Source organism: Pelophylax lessonae, assembly GCF_965119305.1.
Source record: "Pelophylax lessonae genome assembly, chromosome: 2".
Lineage (NCBI taxonomy): Eukaryota > Metazoa > Chordata > Amphibia > Anura > Ranidae > Pelophylax > Pelophylax lessonae.
The window spans coordinates 166,106,910-166,124,852 of record NC_138769.1 but is presented as its reverse complement, the minus strand read 5'-3'; the positions used below and the strand labels follow the sequence as shown (position 1 = coordinate 166,124,852).

Sequence of the window (17,943 nt, the reverse complement as noted above, 5' to 3'; positions counted from 1 at the left end):
AGAGTAAAGCAAGTAAACCAATATTTATCACATGTGGAATAGCCTAAATGATAAAGGAATTTTTTATGTGCAAATTTACTTTAGTCGTTATGAACAATGCATTTGCTTATGTGTTAGGATAATTCAATTGCAAGTTTTAACTAAGATAATTTTGCTGCTGTCCAGTTATCAGATCTTTTGATGTCAACAAGCCCGGATGTGAAGTTGATGATCTAAAAGGAGGAGTAGCTGGAGGCAGTATTCTAAAAGGGGTATTAAAGGTAAGCAACATTGCTGAATGTGAATGATCTGGGTTTGTGTCAGGATTATCAAATAAAAAAGAATGCATGGATTTGATGCAACCTCATCATGACATTCCAAATAAAAATAAGAAAATTGCACTCGCATTTGATAGCCAAGTCAACCAGCTTGTACACGGCCTTGCTGTAGAGCAGTTGTAGCAAGATCTGGGGTCGGTGACCCTGCTAGATAGAAGCTCAAACCCCCTGAGTATCTTGGGCAGACCGGGGGAAGATGTCAGCCGCTCCCTGTTAGCACAGTCCACACCGGAACCCTGAACAAGAAGCAGCCTAACCCTGGGAACCAGTATACGCCTGCCCATTCCTTTATAAGCTGTGGTTACCAAGGAAACTTGTTTCAGAGGTTGGGCCCCACTTTATTAAGCCTAATAACCTCAGTAGTAGAATGCATTTTATAGTAAAGTTTGAACAGAATTAGAAAAAAATAGTAATATGGGAGATTCGCAAATTACATAAAATTTTAAAAGATGACCGAGCACAGAAAAAAAAGTAGATCTCCCATATAAAGTACTGCTAATTACCAATATGCTACTACTGATTAAGAGTGGAATGACAGTAACAATATATAGAGAAGGCTTTGAACCGCTCCTGATCCAAAGCACACAACGTTGTCTGTAAAACACGGTGGAGGCAGTGTGATGGCATGGGCATGCATGGCTTCCAGTGGCACTGGGTCATTGGTGTTGATGATGTGACAGAAGACAAGCAGCCGGATGAATTCTGTAGTGTTTAGAGATATACTGTCTGCCCAGATTCAGCCAAATGCAGCAAAGTTGAACAGAATTAATTTTATTCTGGCCAAAAGTATGAAAATCGTGCCTGTGTCAAAATATATATGGACCTAACTGTATGACCTATCATGTTTAGTGGTAGGATTATGTGATCTGGTCTACTTTATACAACCTCAAAAAATGTATGAAATTTGCACTTTTGCTCCCTTTTTGTTATGACAATCTGTCCCCCCATTTCTCAGTAAGCAGAGCTGCAGTATCAAAAAATAGTCAGATGTGTCCTCAGACTGCGCTGTGGTATAGCAAGTATTTATAGATTTAGTAAGAGAGCGCTACATAGTAATATTACTGGGACTTACACAGTTTTTTATAATGGCTTTCTTGTCCCCAGAGAGCAGCCATGACTCATACTGACAACTAATTATTCCAGTTCTTGTATTTGCTAGAGGTGCTCATTTGCGTATTAAAGCTCCACTCTAGTGCCCTCCGCCGCACTGCATGAATTAAATGCTCATTTGGCGAAGAGGGAAAATAAATTTTAATATTGCTGCATTGCTTGCTAAGCAGGCTTCCTCCTCTGTGTGACCTGGCTGGACGCTGATCTCTGATGTCATCCCATACAATGTGTGAACAGCTGTTCTACATTGTATGCAAGGTTGGCAAGAACCCGTCCACAACCTGGGAGCGTCGGACATTCTAAGAGATTGTCAGCTGCCAGGGCAATCAGGAATGAGGCATTTCTACTACTTTTTTCCAGTGCCAAAAGAGCATTTAATTTATGCGGTGCAAAGGAGTCTCTGCTGCATGAGAAAATTTAATGGCAGCCCAGAGTGGGCCTTTACAGCGTGGTCACAGCTCCATGAATTAGAAGAAATATTTACTAAAATGCATATGCATGTATTAGGAGCAAACCTATTTTACAAATGTATTATAAACAGCGCTGTCACCACCTCTTATCTACCACATCCTATTTTTGATCTTTGTGTTTCGTGCAAAAAACACTTCTGCTCTCTCGCCATCGTCTTTGGATTTCACCATTCCGGGTATTGTCAGTGGTCATCAGCCTTGCACTGTTGCACTGATATATGCGGGCCGCTCAGCACCAAGGCCTATCCGCCGAGAGGCTGCATATTTGTGGCCCATTGGCTCCAATAGGTTAATTGCAAAGAGCAGGTTTATATAAATACTTTTTTTTTTTTTTTATATATATATATATATATATATATATATATATATATATATATATATATATATATATATATATTTATTCCGTATAAATTTGTATTGGATTTTGGCTGTATTTGGAATACTTTTTTTTTAATCTGCAGTATAACTGAACACTTGCCTAGAAAGAGATAATTTTTTTTTCTTTTTTATATATTCTAGGTGGGACAAGAAATAGAAGTTCGGCCTGGGATTGTGTCCAAGGATAGTGAAGGAAAACTGATGTGCAAGCCAATTTTTTCAAAAATTGTCTCTCTATTCGCTGAGCACAATGACCTACAATATGCTGCTCCTGGGGGCCTTATTGGTAAGTTTGTTTAACCCCCTTCATACCTAAGCCTTTTTCTGACACTTGCTAAAAAATCTATTTTTTTTTTTTTTCGTTTATTGACGGACACAGCGCCTGTCATTTGCGACCATTGGGTTATACTGCCCCCCTACAGGAGTAGAACACTAGGCAGAAAAAACTTCTGGTTACACACACGGGCAGTGCCAGGGGGTATACTCCCTCTCCCTGCTATAGTTTTCGTTTTTTTTTTTTTTTTTTCTGCCTAGTCAGGAGTATGGACCTAGTTCCGTGCTAGGATTTTTGGTCCTGGCAAAAAATTTTTTAAGATAGATTTTTTTCCTCCTGTATTTTTCCTGTGAGATCTACGATCAACTGCTGGACTGGGCGATGGGCTGGATAATCTGGATACAGTGGTCACCCCAGTCTGGTCAGTGAGTGTGCGCAGACCTCTGCTCCGCGATAGGTCAGCCGCAACATAGCTCCACTGGACGCGGGCTGGCCCTGCGAGTTAAATGTCACGCGAGGTCGCATACGACCAGGCCTCGGCATGAGTCGCAGCGTTCCTCCTGGCCGACAAATGCCCCCATTTCAATGGAGTGGGATCTGTCTGGAGCGGTGCCCACCTGGTTCCTGGTATGGAGAGTAGCTGTTCCCCCATCTGCCCCTGGAGGGTTTTGGGGTGGACATAGCTTCGATAGTTGGACCTCCGGGTTCCCGGTCTCCCCTCAGGCACCCACCCCCAGTTTTTGCTGAGTCCCCCTCAGCCTGGCTGGTCCCCCCTCCACACTGGGGCTGTTTGGGTGGTCTGGTAATTGGCTTGGGATGGGGGCAGGGCGCCAACTGGCGATATGGGGGGGGGGAATGTGGTGGTATGTGCCGCTAGCAATCGCCTGTGTGTGGGGGGGGGTTGTACCTGGTGGTGTCTCCTGCCAGGGCCCCTCGTCCTGCCTGGATCTGTCCTTGAGGCATGGCTTCCATTTCTGGGTCCCTGTATACCTCGTGGCACCGCCATTTTGTTGTAGCCTGTGTATTCCTATACACTGCCATGTTTGTGTAGTTCGATGGCCATTTTCTTGTAGTTTGCATTGCAAATAGCGACGGCCATGACAGCGGAGCCCTGTGGGCGGTGATTTTGGCAGTGGTGTTTACTCCTGGATCGTTTTAGCTTCCTGATTGCCGCAGTTGTAGTGCAGATTCTCCTAGTGGTTGCAGGGCGTCCTGTGTCGGCGGGTGGCGAGTCTGGTGGGGTCCTCTCCCTCTTTGCTGAGGATCACTTTTTGCCTTGTGCTTGGCGACCAGGTGGTGCTGCCAGCGCGGTGGGGGTTGTCCCTTACCAGTGTATGTGACTCATGGAGTCTTTTGGAGCACATTTCCCCACATGATCCCCCTCTCTGAGGCTGCAGGGCCCTCCAGGTCCCAACCAACCATCCATGCACTGACAGCGGTCCTGGAGTTCCTTGTGTCCCGGGTGGAGGTGACTTGCGGGCGACAGGCTAGCAAAAAGTGAGCCCCCCCCCCCGCCTTCCCCTGTCTCCTCAAATCCGAAATCTGATTTGGCCGCTGCTGACGTTGGTCACCCTGCTGGGTATGCGACCACGCGCCTGGAATCCTCTGATAGTGAGGATGATTCCTCCACGTCTGGGGAGGGTGGGTGCACTGATTGTATCTGTACTTGAGACCCTGAAGGTGGAGGATGCAGCTGATGCTGCGACGGAGGCGCATGTACCCTTTAGTGCTCACAAGCCATCCAGAGTGGCAAAGGCAAGGTAAGCAGGTTTCCTTTCCCTGCTTATTTTGACAGAATTGTCGCAAAAAAGTGGGGTCAAGCAAAGCATCCCCGTGGGGTCCCTAAGCGCTTTACTAGGTGTTACCCCTATGAGGAGTCCCTTCTTGAGAAGTGGGACTGTCCCACCGGTGGTGGACCCTCCGGTTTCCCGATTAAACAAGGCAACCATGATTCCGGTTAGAGTCCCCAGCCTTTAAGGACCCGGCTGACCGGAAGGCGGAGGCTCTAGCCCGCACTATGTACACCTTAGCTGGTTCAGCGATGAGGCCGGTATTTAACATTGCCCTGGTGTCGCAAACTCTGAGCAGGTGGGCTAAGCTCCTACGCCGTGCCCTGGAGGGAGAACCGCTCCCCCCTGCCTTTGTTGAGCTGGCGGACCAACTGGTCCAGGGGCTGCAGTTTATCTGTGCCTCTTTGGATGTGGCTCCTCTGATGGCTCATCTCTCTCTCTCTTTTGGCAGTGGTCCTTTGGCGTGTCATTTGGCTTAAATGCTGGTCTGCAGATCTGACTTCTAAAAAGGTTTTGACTGAATCTTCCCTTTCAAGGACTTCTCTGGTACAAGACAAGTGGGTCCACAAAGTTATTCGGTCCGGCTACAAGATTGAGTTTTGCTCTTATCCCCCGACAAAGTTTTTTCCTTCCAACTTCCGCCTGTCCCCAGACAGGTTACAGGGTCTGTTTGGGGCAGTACGTTCCTTCAAGGGGTGATTTTCCTGGTTCCGACTTCGGAACGTTTTCAGGATTTTTACTCAAACCGGTTTACAGTTCCCCGGAAGGAAGGCAAAGTGTGTCCAATCCTGGACCTCAAGGCGCTAAACTGCTTTTTGAAGGTACAGAAGTTCAGAATGGAGTCCATTCGAACGGTGGTGGCATCCCTGTGTCAGGGAGATTTCCCCGCCTCTATAGATATCAAGGATGCCTATCTTCACATTCCAATATGTGCCAGTCACCAGCGTTTTTCTCTGCTTTGCTGTGGGAGAGGAGCATTATCAGTTTGTGGCGTTACCCTTTGGTCTCGCCTCTGCTCTTCACAAAAGTGTTTGGCTTTGGTGCTAGCCTTGCTACGCCAACGGGGGATTGCAGTACTGGTCTACTTGGATGACCTTCTTCTGCGAGCGGAGTCTCTTCTCTGGTGGAAAACCTGGAGATCACAGTACGATCTCTGCAGGTGTTTGGCTGGATTCTGAATTTTCAGAAGTCTGCCCTAGTTCCGTCCACAAAGCTGGACTATTTAGGTCTGACTCTGGACTCGGCCATAGCCAGAGTGCTCATTCCTGTGGGCAAACTCTAAAAAGTGCAGGCTTTAATTCATCTCCTGCTGTACAACAGATGGTCATCTCTCCGGACTTGCATGCGGGTGAGAGGCCTGATGGTATCTACCTTCGAGGCAGTTTAGTTTGCACAGCTTCATACGAGGTCCCTGCAAAGAAGATTCTGACCAAGTGGGACAAGACTCCAGTTTCTGGACAATCGGATCCAGCTAAGTCTGGGAACGAAAGAGTAACTGATATGGTGACTTCAGCTGGGGAAAATCCTTCCTCCCCTTGTATTGGACAGTAGTCCCCAAGGATGCCAGCCTGTCTGGCTGGAGAGGCATCCTCGGCAAGCGTTCAGTTTAGAGGATCTGGATGCTGGAAGAGTCTAGACTGCCGATCAATGTCCTGGAACTCTGCGATCTGATTATGTCTGGATCATTGGCCGGGTTCATCTTCAGGGATGCCCAGTGCACATTCAATCGAACAATGCCACAGCCGTGGCTCATGTCAATCACCAAGGGGGCACAAGAAGTGCCCTGGTGGCTCTGGAGGTAGGCGGCATTCTAAGGTGGGCAGAATGGTTCAATCCTGCCCTCTCCACCTTACGCATTCCTGGGGTAGTAAATTTGCAGGCGGACTACCTCAGTTGGCAGGCTTTGGACCACGGGGAGGTGTCCATTCATCCGGGGGTGTTTCATCAGCTGTGTCTTTGGTGGGGCATCCCCGAGGTGGATCTGTTGGTGTCTCAGCTCAACCGAAAGGGGCGGAGAGATTTGGCTCGGTCAAGAGATACACTGGCAGATGCCACAGACGCGCTGGTGGTTCCGTGGGGTCAGTATCGTCTGATATATGTCTTTCCTCCTTTAAAGCTTCTGCCCAGACTCCTACGCAGGATCAACGTGGAAGGGATTCCGGTCATCTTGCTTGCCTTGCATCTGACTCTTTTTAAAGGTAGAGTTAGGGACTGCAGATATCAGGGTGCCTTGGCGCGGCCTAGTGACTGGAAATCCCTTCGTTTTTGATCTTGGTACACCGTTCTGGTGCAGATGGTCGCCGATGTTCCTTGGAAGCTTCCTCTCAGAGGATCTGCTGTCCTAAGGATGGATCTTCCATCCTGCTTTAGTCGCTGGCTTTGACGGCTTGGCTGTTGAACGCCAGGTGCTAAAGGATAGAGGTTTGTCTGAGTCTGTGATTCCTACGTTGTTAAAAGCTAGGAAATCTACTTCCAGGAAGATCTACCATCGTACGTGGAATGTACATTGCGTGGTGTGAATCCTCGCTCCTTCTCGGTGGTTCGGTTCTTAACCTTCCTTCAATGGGGGGTTGAACAGAAGTTGGCGTTGAGTACCATCAAGGGCCAGGTGTCGGCTTTGACGGTCTACTTCCAACAACCTTTGGCCACACACTCCCTGGTGCGTACCTTTCTTCAGTGTGTTTGACATTTGGTCCCTCCAGTGTGGGCTCCGTTGCTGCCTTGGGATCTCAATTTCAGCTCTACAAAAACCTCCCTTTGAAAGTATTCGGGAGATTTCCCTGCTTGCACTGTCCCAGAAGGTGGCCTTTTTGGTGTCTATCACCTCTGCACGCAGGGTGTTGGAACTGGCGGGGTTCTCCTGTTGTTCACCTTATCTGGTGATTCACAAGGATAAGGTGGTTACCCTTCACCCCTGGCCGTCTCTTTTCCTTCCTAAGGTGGTCTCTGGCTTTCGTTTGAAGACATTGTGTTGCCTTCCCTGTGTCCTAGACCTAAACATCCAAAGGAAATTGCCTTGCATGCCTTGGATGTGGTCCAGGCAATTAAGGTGTACTTGGCAGCTGCGGAGTCTTTCAGAAAGTCAGACTCTTATTTGTGCTCATGGATGGACCTCGCAAAAGGTTGTCCGCTTCCTCTGTGACCATTTCCAGATGGATCAGACAGTCGATGGTTCAGGCCTATTCAATCAGGGGTCAGGTTCCTCCTCTCCCTGTCAAGGCGTACTCTACAAGAGCGCTCGGTACCTCCTGGGCCTTACGTCATCAGGCAGCCACCTAGTCGTGCACACCTTTACAAAGTTTTATAAAGTGGATGTGTTGGCATCTGCGGATGCTTTCTTTTGGCCGCAAGGTTTTGCAGGCTGCTTTTTAAGAGGACCTGATCCTCTTTGAGGGTGTAGATTTTTTCATTTTTTTTTTCTGGTGGGCTCCAGTTCTTTTTGGTTTAGCCCCTGTTGCCTGGTTGGCTAATGTTTAGTCTTGGGAATTTTTTTGTGGTTTTTCCCACCCCTTATCTTTAACACTGCTTTGGGACATTCCAATAGTCAAGAATGACAGGAGCTGTGTCCGTTAATGAAGGAAAGAGAAAATGGGATTTTAAATTACCGTAAAATCCATTTCTCTGATGTTCATTGACAAACGCAGCACCCACCCCTCTGTGGAGTTATAATTCTCCTGACACTGCTTGTAACAAAACTAAGTACCTATAGCAGGGAGAGGCAGTATACACCCTGGGACTGCCCATGTGTGTAGCCAGAAGTTTTTTTTTTTTCTGCCTAGTATCCTACTCCTGAAGGGGGCAGTATAACCCTATGGTCAAGATGACGGGAGCTGTGTCTGTCAATCAACATTAGTGAAATAGATTTTACGGAAAGTCAAAGTTACTTAGAACCCATATAATATATAATATCACACACATACATATATATATATATATATATATATATATATATATATATATATATATATATATATATATATATATATATATATATATATATATATATATATATATACACACACAAACTTACCTTTTATTATAGAGATGAATGTAGGCAGCCAGACGCACTTGATGCGTGTAAATGTGCCAAGACATGAGCTGCATCTATCTGGCACTTGCATTACATGTTGAAACTAGTTCTTAGCCCTCCATGGAGCACTAAACCACCACAGAATGAGATCCTGTTGCTTGGGGGGGTGCTCTGTGAATAGACCCCTTCAGGTTATTGCATTGAACATTCATTAGTAGGATATACTCTTTTGGAAGATGAAAATCCCTTAAAGTGATTATAAAGGAAATGTTTTTTTTGTTGCTGCTGTTCTTTTGCACATCGCTGGCTTGAGATCAGGCTCATGCAAGTATTTAAGGGGCTGAAGGGGAGCTGCATGTAGGAGTTTTTTTTTTTTTTTTTTTTTTTTTTTTTTTTATAGAGCCACCTTAAAAAATGTTTAATAGTGAATTTATCCTTTAAAGCAGAACATTTATAATTCACAGATCTAATTATTTTTCTTTAAGGTGTTGGCACTAAGATTGACCCAACTTTGTGTCGTGCTGATCGTATGGTCGGGCAGGTTCTTGGTGCAGTTGGTGCACTGCCCGAGATTTTTACGGAGCTGGAAATTTCTTACTTCCTTTTGCGACGTCTCCTCGGAGTTCGCACAGAAGGGGACAAAAAGGCAGCAAAGGTGAGGATTTAAGTGTTTTTGTTCTATTAAAGATGGTAGAAATTAGGACAAAACATCAGTGTTTACCATTTAGTATTTAGCAAAAATGTTCTATATTTCCAGTTTTTTAACCGCATTAAAGAACAAATGAAATTATGCTCAGTTAAAAAAGGATTTTCTTTTTTTTTTGTTTTTTTGTTTTAGGTGCAAAAACTGTCCAAGAACGAGGTTCTGATGGTCAACATTGGTTCCCTGTCCACTGGAGGCCGTGTTAGTGCTGTAAAAGCCGATTTAGGAAAGATAGTGCTCACAAACCCTGTGTGCACAGAAGTAGGAGAGAAAATAGCTCTCAGTAGAAGAGTTGAAAAACATTGGCGGTAAAGTTATTTTGCTGCTCATTCTTTGATATAGAAGTAGTCGGTCAATAATAAGGAAACCAGTTTTTAACCCTTAGGCCTCATGCACGCTCAACATTTATAAAAACACCAGTAGAGTTAGCTGCAGCTGTAGAATGAGTTTTGCAGTAGAGGGGTTTTCTTTTTATACCCCCACAAAAGCTTATGGCTCAAAAATGCAGCATTTGTCAGCGTTTTTAAGCTTTTATCAGAGTAGAGCGTTTTTACAGCTCAAAGAACTCCTCTTAAAAGCATAGTTAAGAAGTAAATTCACAGCATTGGAAATGGCAAGGAACACAGGTTTGCACTCTACCTGCGTTCAAGGAAAGCGGAAGTGATGTGTCGCTTTGATCCCACCCTACGCGTTTTATCAGTATGCGTCTGATATCATCAGGGGTCTCGCATCTGGACACGTCGCTTCCTAATTTATATACACTGTATAAACATCCAGAGTTATTCAATCCATCCTATACTCTTATAAAACGCTACTTTTTATATATGGCATCAAAGGCTCTTAAAGATATTCCAAGCTAATATTTATCTTTTATTTATAGTATTCCCACCACTGACGTTTTCGACATCTAGTGGTGGGAATTGAAACTGCAGGTTAGTTATTACTCTTCACAATATTAAGAGTTGCCTACTGCCCTTTAGTGATATTTATACCATATTGAACGTTCTGTATATTAACGACCGCCTACCGCAGATTTACTCCTGGGCAAAGCGACGTAGGTCTACGTCGCTCGCTCTCAAGAGGCTAGGGGGCGGGCGCATGCCCTCCGACCCCCGCTCGTCAGCGGGGAAGCTGATGCGTGTGTCAGGGGGCTCCTTCTATATAGGATCACATGTCTCTATGGTCAGTTCAGAAGCCACGCCCCCCCCCCGCCCCCACACAGTTAGAATCACTTCCCTAGGCTCACAATTAACCCCTTGATCACCCACAGTGTTAACCCTTTCCCTGCCAGTGTCATTATTACAGTAACAGTGAATATTTTTAGCACTGATTACTGTAGTAATGTCACTGGTCCCCCCAAAAGTGTCAAATGTCAGTCAGGGGTCCGATCTGTCCGCTGCAATGTCGCAGTCCCAGAAAAAGTCAGATTGCTGCCATTACTAGTAAAAAAAAAAATGACATGAATCTTTCACGTAGTTAGTAGACACGATAACTTTTGCGCAAACCAAAAATACGCTTTTTGCAATTTTATTTTATTTTTTACTAAAATATGTAGCAGAAAACAAATTGGCCTAAAATGTTAAATTTTGATTTTTACATTTTTTTTTTTTTTTTGAGAATGTCCTATAGCAGAATGTGAAAAATTTATTTTTTGTTTCTCAAAATTGTCGCTCATTTTTTTGTTAATAGCGCAAAAAATAAAAATCGCACAGGTAATCAAATACCACCAAAAGAAAGCTCTATTTGTGGGAAAAAAAAGGACGTAAATTTTGTTTGAGTACAGAGTCGTACGGCCGCGCAATTGTCAGTTAAAGTAACACAGTGCCGAATCGCAAAATAGGGCCTGGTCATTAAGGAGGCAAATCCTTCCGGTCTTAAAGTGATTACATTTTACATTTTTTATTTTCTATTTCTTATGCATATTACTATTCAGCCATATTCACCATACCCCCTTTTTTATCTATTATGATTGGGTTCTGTTGGAACACCTATATTATTGGGCAGACTAGATGGGCCAAATGGTTCTTATCTGCCGACACATTCTATGTTTCTATGTTTCTATGTTTTTATGGCATGTGTCCAATCATACAATTCTCAAATTGACTAATAATTAGAAATAAAAAAATTCTAATCAATATCTAAATTCATGCCTGTGGGGTGTAAAGTGTTGATTTTGAAAATCCATTCAGTTTAGTTTTGTGAAATCTTGTGTCATGTTGTGCCCCTCAATGTTGTTCAATTCTGTCAATACCACAAAAGGACATATAGCTAGGGTCTCTATTATGGTGGATCCTAAAATTATTAGGTAGGCTATGTTTTAGGAAAACTTTTTAATATTCACATGCTCGTTTATTCTAGTCCCTAACTTCCTTGCCATATGGCCAGTATACTGTAACCCACAAGAACAGGTTATCAAATAGGTTACGTGAGTGAATTGGCATGTAATAAATTTATTGGTTTAATATATTTTAATTTAAATGAAACCATGTGCCTTTTTTTCTTTTTTTCACAGAAGGCATCCACAAAGAACTCTTTGCTCGTGCCTGAGATATGCTTTTTTAGCGAAGGCCCTTTTTGTGGTGGTCAATACATTATGTTGCCCTACACTGGTATACAGTGATTCAACATCGGTGGTGTGGAACCCCTTTGTGGAATCGCTGTATACTAGTCTAGGGCAACAGGATGTACTGAGCACCACAAAAAGGGTTTAGATAAAAAAAAAAAAAAGCAGATTTCAGGAGTGAGCAAAGAGTTCTTGGATGCCTTAGAATTGGCATTGGCTAATAATTATTTTTGGCACAATGATTCCTTTTTAAATCGAAGTATGCGCCCAGCACAGCAAAGCTTTTATTGAGCAAATGGGAGAAACAGGAAATTTTTGGAAAGGCCATACCGGAGATGGCTTTTTACAAAAGAAATCTATCGATCTAATAATCCTGTGGGAGGGCTCGGAAGAAAGCTTGAAAGTCTTTATGGAAAGAATCAATATTCACAAATATGGAATAAAGTTTGCTGGTAATTGGGATAGGTGCACAGAATGGTTCTGGTCAAACAGGATGGTTATATCAGTACCGAACCTTTTTTTTCTAGGAGAGCGATCGAAACTGTTACATCCCCACTGCCAGTTGTCTCCACCCAAAATGGCTGGGGGGGTTGCCCAAAGGGCAGTTAATGTGCATAAGGCATAATTGTAAAAATACAGAGGATTATGTAGAACAATCTAATGTATTAGTCAATAGGTTCAGTGAAAAAGGTTACCATATGGATACCCTGACATCCATTCAAAACAATATGGATAGAAATACACTATTGGTATCAGATATTAGGGTTGTAGCATTATGGAAAATAATTGGAATTGAGGGGTTGTTTTTGTTTTTTTGTTTTTTTCTTCGCTCCCATTCTTTCCTTCCCTTTTTTTCCTTTCCTTCTTCTTGGCTCCTCCTAAGATAGCTGGGAGTAAATTAATAATTATATTTCAGATGGTTGAGTGGAGAAGGAGGGAGCAAATGTGGTGGTAGAGGGAGGAGAGAGATATAGAAAATAAGAAAATATTCCTAATCGCTCCTAATTCTGGATGTATTTTGATTTCTCTACCACTCTCCCTTTTTTTTTTTTGTGTGTTAATTAATAGGTTTGCAATATTTTAAAGGCTGCATCATAACATATTGCCACCCTGCTAGTAGTAGGGACAGGATGGCAATGCCCCATTGTAATTTGAGTGAATGGAATGGTTGTAAGGCTGAAGTATGGGTATGGATGGGAAAGAGATGTAGTGGAGAAGGAAGTTAAGTTGGTTTTAGGACTTTATTATGACTTGTGCTATATATATATATATATATATATATATATATATATATATATATATATATATATATATATATATATATATATAGTAAGTAGATGGAAATACATTTTCAATACATAGATTTGTAATAGGTGTTAATAAGAAATGGTGGATACTGATAGGAAATGTACCTTTCTGTCATGGAATGTAAGAGGAATGGGGGCGAGGCTAAAGAGGGTCCAAGTATATTCAGCCATTCGTAGGGTGCAGACAAAATATATTTAAAGGAAACATATGACTAAAGAACGAATGAGCAACCTTAAAAAAACATGGATACAGTGGTCTAACCACTATCATCACACATCATATTCAAGGGGAGTCTCAATGATGGTGCATCGGTCAGTAGCATGGGAGAGTATTCAGGTAATTGCCACCCAGGTCAATATGTATTTGTGTGACGCACAAGACTTCAATTCAAAAATGTATTCAGTTTCATTTTGTGAACGCTTTACACCCAGCGGGTATGAATTTAGATATTGATTTGAATTGTTTTATTTCTAAATATTAGTCGATTTGGGAATTGTATCATTTGAGACATGCCATAATATAGGTGTTCCAATAGAATCCAATCCTAGCAGGGAAAATGGGGGTATGGAAAATATGGCTGAAAAGTAATATGAATAAAGAAATTTAAAAAAATGAAATAAATGTTAAAATTGAATATATAGAATGTGCAATATTGTATAAATATCACTAGAGGGCAGTAGGCACCCCTTAATATTGTGAAGGGGAATAAATAACTTGCAGTTTCAATTCCCACCACTAAATGGTAGGAATGATATAAATCGGCTGGTAAAAAAGCGGTGGTAATATAAAGATAAAATATAGGATAAAGATAAAACTTAAATATTAGTTCGGAATATCTTTAAGGGCCCTTGATGCCATATATAAACGTAGCATTTTAAAAGAGTATATTTGGATTGGATAACTCTGGATGGTGGCAGTGTATATAAATTAGGAGACAAAAGAGAGCAATGGCAGCCGCACATCCAGCTTAAAATCTTGATGTTTATTTATAAATCCATGAGAAGAAATTAAATGACATGTACTCAGTTCAAAGAATTCAGCAGATGCATTTCACACACCTGTGCATAATTGCAATGACTCTTTTGTCTCTACTCCATGGTTGCGGGCGCTGGCAGGCACCCAGCGCTCTACAGACAGCTACCTGGTTCCACCTATGGTGTTGTAACTTTTGATGGTCTGCCTTGAGCGGTGCAAATCCTTCTGTCTATATACATTAGGAAGCAACATGTCTGGACATGTGAACCCCTAATGATGTTGGATGCATACTGACGAAACACGTTAGGTGGGATCAATGTGCCACGTCCTTTCCGCTATCCTGGAACGCAGGTGGAGTGCTATTTCTAATGCTGTGAATTCACTTATTAACTAAGTGCAGGAGGACCACCATTGACGGGCCTGTCCTGGGTTGCTCCTTTGAACACCAAGTGGAACCATTAAATACCAATGCTGTTTTTGACTGCCTGTAATAGGGGTCAGTTAATTCTGGTGAGTGAGCTGTGGATTTGAATGTCGGTGGAGAGGAGACGCATATGGTCACTGGTTTCGCTGCAGCGTCTGGACCAATATGCATTTATAAAGACATTGCACTTTACCTTTTATACTGTATTTATTGGAGTTATAAGCACTTTTACACTTTGCCCGTATTGTTTGATATGTTCATTTTGTATATTAGTGTTTATATCACTTTATTGTATAGTGAGAGCAGGGTTAAATCATTTTTGTCCTTTATGCTGGGGAGTTTACTGGCTGCAGATGAAAAAAAAACACATGAAGCCAAAAACAGCAGCTCTAAAAACATCCAATGTGCAAGAGGCCTTTCAAAATGCAGTTGTTTAATACAGTAAAGTTTACTAGTTACAGTTTTCATTAGTTACTGTTACGTTTTAGTTACGAAAGTACCACTTTGGCTGCATCTAATGTACTCTTGTTTGTATACGGGGTGTTTATCGATTTTTGGCTTATTTTTATGTTTGTGGCATAGTGTTTCTCATGGAAGGCAGCCATAGCATGATATTTTATATAGCCCCCAACTGTTTCTGCTACACTTTACAAAATAAATGGGGATGTTAGTTACAATACAACTCAATAAAGGGATTTTGGAGGACCCTGCTCACGAGAGCTTACAATCTAAAAGGTAATTAATACAAAAGGTAATACCTTTTTTTTTTTTTTGTTTTTTTTTAAGGGGATGAGTTGATGGAGAAAGGAAAATAGTTTTCAGGTGGAGGCAGGTTAGTCTTCCCTAAAGAGATGAGCTTTCATGGATTTCCTAAAGGTTAACCACTTAAGCCCCAGCCCTATTTCGGACACTTTTTGTTTACAAGTTAAAACCAGTATTTTTTCCTAGAAAACTACTTAGAACCCCCAAACATTATATATATTTTTTTAGCAAAGAATAAAATGTCGGTCATTACTAAATTTTTTGTCACGCGGTATTTGCGCAGCGGTCTTTAAAACGCCATTTTTTTTTGGGGAAAAAATGTGAAAAATCACATTTCACTGCATTTAAAAAATACTAAACAGTAAAGTTAGCCCATTTTTTTTGTATATTGTGAAAGATGATGTCACACCGAGTAAATTGATACCCAACATGTTACGGTTTAAAATTGCGCCCCCCCCCCCCCCCCCGTGGAATGGCGACACACTACAGTCAATAGAGATCTCAATCGGCGACGCTTTAAATTTAACGGTTACCAGTTTAGAGTTAGAGTGTAGCTCTTTTTTTTTTTTTTTTTTTTTTTTTTTAATTATTGCCCCTGCTCTGGCGATTGCGGCGATACCTGGCATGTGTGGTTTGAACAGAGATTTCATTCGGGGCTCGACTTGCGTATACGTTTTTGTGGTGCGCGAGCTAACGGTGACGGCTAAAATTTTTTTTTTCCTTTCTATTTTTTCTTTTTTTTTAACTTTTATTACAGGTTTTAAAAAAAAAAAAAAAAATCTGATCACTTTTATTGCTGTCACAAGCAATGTAAACATCCCTTGTGACACCAATATGTAGTGACAGGTACACTTTATGGAGGGATCGAGGGTCTAAAAGACCCTAGACCCCTCCATTACACTTCCATGTATGCAAAACGCCGAAAACTGCGTTTTTGCATACAGCCGTTTTTTAAATTTGCTGCCTTTTGCAGCACAGTAACCCGGAAGTGACGTCATGGACGCCGCCTCCGTGGTTACGTCATCGGAGACCCGATCGATGCCATTTCCGGCATTCATCGGGACTCCATCCAGCCGGCGGACGTGCCGGCTGGGTGCTCGGGGCTCCCGGTGGGACGGGAGCCCTGAGCAAAGCCACGGAAGGCAGCGGGAGGGGGGGGCGTCCCCTCCCGCTCACCCGGGTAACGATCGAGCGGCTCCTGAGCCGCATCGGTCGTTACCGACGGAAAGCCGACCGTCGGCTTCAAACCACGGTACCGGGATGATGCCTCTAGCTAGAGGCATCATCCCGGTATAACACCGCAAAGTCTGCCGACGTATGGGTACGTCAGTATGCGGTAAGTGGTTAACAGAGTATCAAAGGGCCAGGCAAATTAGGGTAGAGAGTTTCAGAGGATGGGAGAGGCTCTGGGGGGGACCATAGGAGGAGTTGACAAGGGAGCTAAAGAGCAAGAGGACTTGGGAGAAGCGAAGTGGATGGTTTGAGTGGTATATTTTGAGATGTGGTTTGTGAATACATTTCAAAACCATCCACTATTAAGTTTGTAATCTTACAATTCTGGTTAAACATTTTTCTCAAGTCTGTTCAATTCTTTCTTCTCTTTGCAGTTTGATTGGATGGGGTCAAATAAGAAGAGGCGTGACTATAAAGCCAACTGTCGATGACGACTAAATAGAAATCAAGATCCCACATCGCTGCTAAAATGTTTTTAGAAAGAAAAGATAACATCTGCCAAATACCTTTATAGAGTGAAGTACTACCCCACATGGATTATATAAGTCTCCCTACTACAGAAGCATATTTCATGGTCCCAGGTTCTAATTTATAATTGAGCAGATTCTCAGCACAAAACGAACATTATGACACTGTCCAGAGACCTTCTACCTTGTCACATCAAATTGTATGCTTTGTTACAAAGTAAAACGCTATGTTCTTTACTCTCGGATTCGGCCCAGACCTCAGGACTTATTTCATCAGTGATTGAATGTCAGCTGAATAAATTTCAAAAGACCAAATGCTTTACTACTATGATTAATTAAAGTGAAAGCTTAGCTTGAAACAGTCCCGGTGCGGTGAGGTTACAAATAGTATTTTAATGTTTGCTCAGATTTGCCGGTATATCTTTGTGATGGCCTTGTGAACGGCTTGGAACTATGAATAAAATTTGTATTCTGATAAGGTGGGTGATAAAGGGGACACTTGGGTGGTTTCTTTTCACCACTGGAATTGGCTATGGGAAAAGATCATTTAGTGCCTTCTGATGAATGGAGATTGTATGCAGAATTGTGCCAGTCTGCTTCAAGAGATATTTAAATCATTGGTTAACATTACAACCTCTTTATTTCAGCGTAGTTTAGACTATCTGCTTTGACCCACAATAATAAATTGGATTCAAACTATTTTTAAATAGTGAGATGCAGGCTGCTGTGGTGCAGTACAAAAGTTGTTATGCTAAACTGGCCCGAGTGTTCTCAACAACTTGCATAGGAAATCTGATGTCTGGTAATTTAAGATCTTATGTGTTAAAATCTGTTTGTAACAAGCATGTTAATGCATAATTTAAAAATACCCCACACTAAATAAGAGGCACACCTATTATCAGGCAAAGTGTTCAGTTGTCTAGGGCTGCAACCAGAAGAATGAGTTTAAAAAATGCACCCAAAGGGGAAGCTGGACAATTAAAGTGATATTAAACCTTTATGGGTTTTTTTTTTTTTTTAATAAACATATTACTTACCTGCTCCTTGTCTTCTAGGGTTCCTCTACAGCACTTCTAGGCTCTTCCGTGTGTGCCCCCCCCACACACACAAGCCTCTTGGTAAGGGGAGTACTCTATGCA

General features: G+C 42.6%; 1 protein-coding gene across 1 annotated transcript in view; it reads left to right on the top strand.

Annotated features, from left to right (window-relative positions):
- Positions 1-17,168, top strand: part of EIF2S3 (eukaryotic translation initiation factor 2 subunit gamma) — a 46,963-nt gene extending 29,795 nt beyond the window's left edge. Inside the window, exons 8-12 of the mRNA XM_082245924.1 lie at positions 166-260; positions 2,417-2,561; positions 8,855-9,024; positions 9,208-9,380; positions 16,712-17,168. Coding sequence (XP_082102050.1) covers positions 166-260; positions 2,417-2,561; positions 8,855-9,024; positions 9,208-9,380; positions 16,712-16,775 — 647 coding nt within the window. The 3' untranslated portion in view covers positions 16,776-17,168. The remainder of the gene's footprint in view (positions 1-165; positions 261-2,416; positions 2,562-8,854; positions 9,025-9,207; positions 9,381-16,711) is intronic.
- The last annotated feature ends 775 nt before the right edge of the window (positions 17,169-17,943 follow it).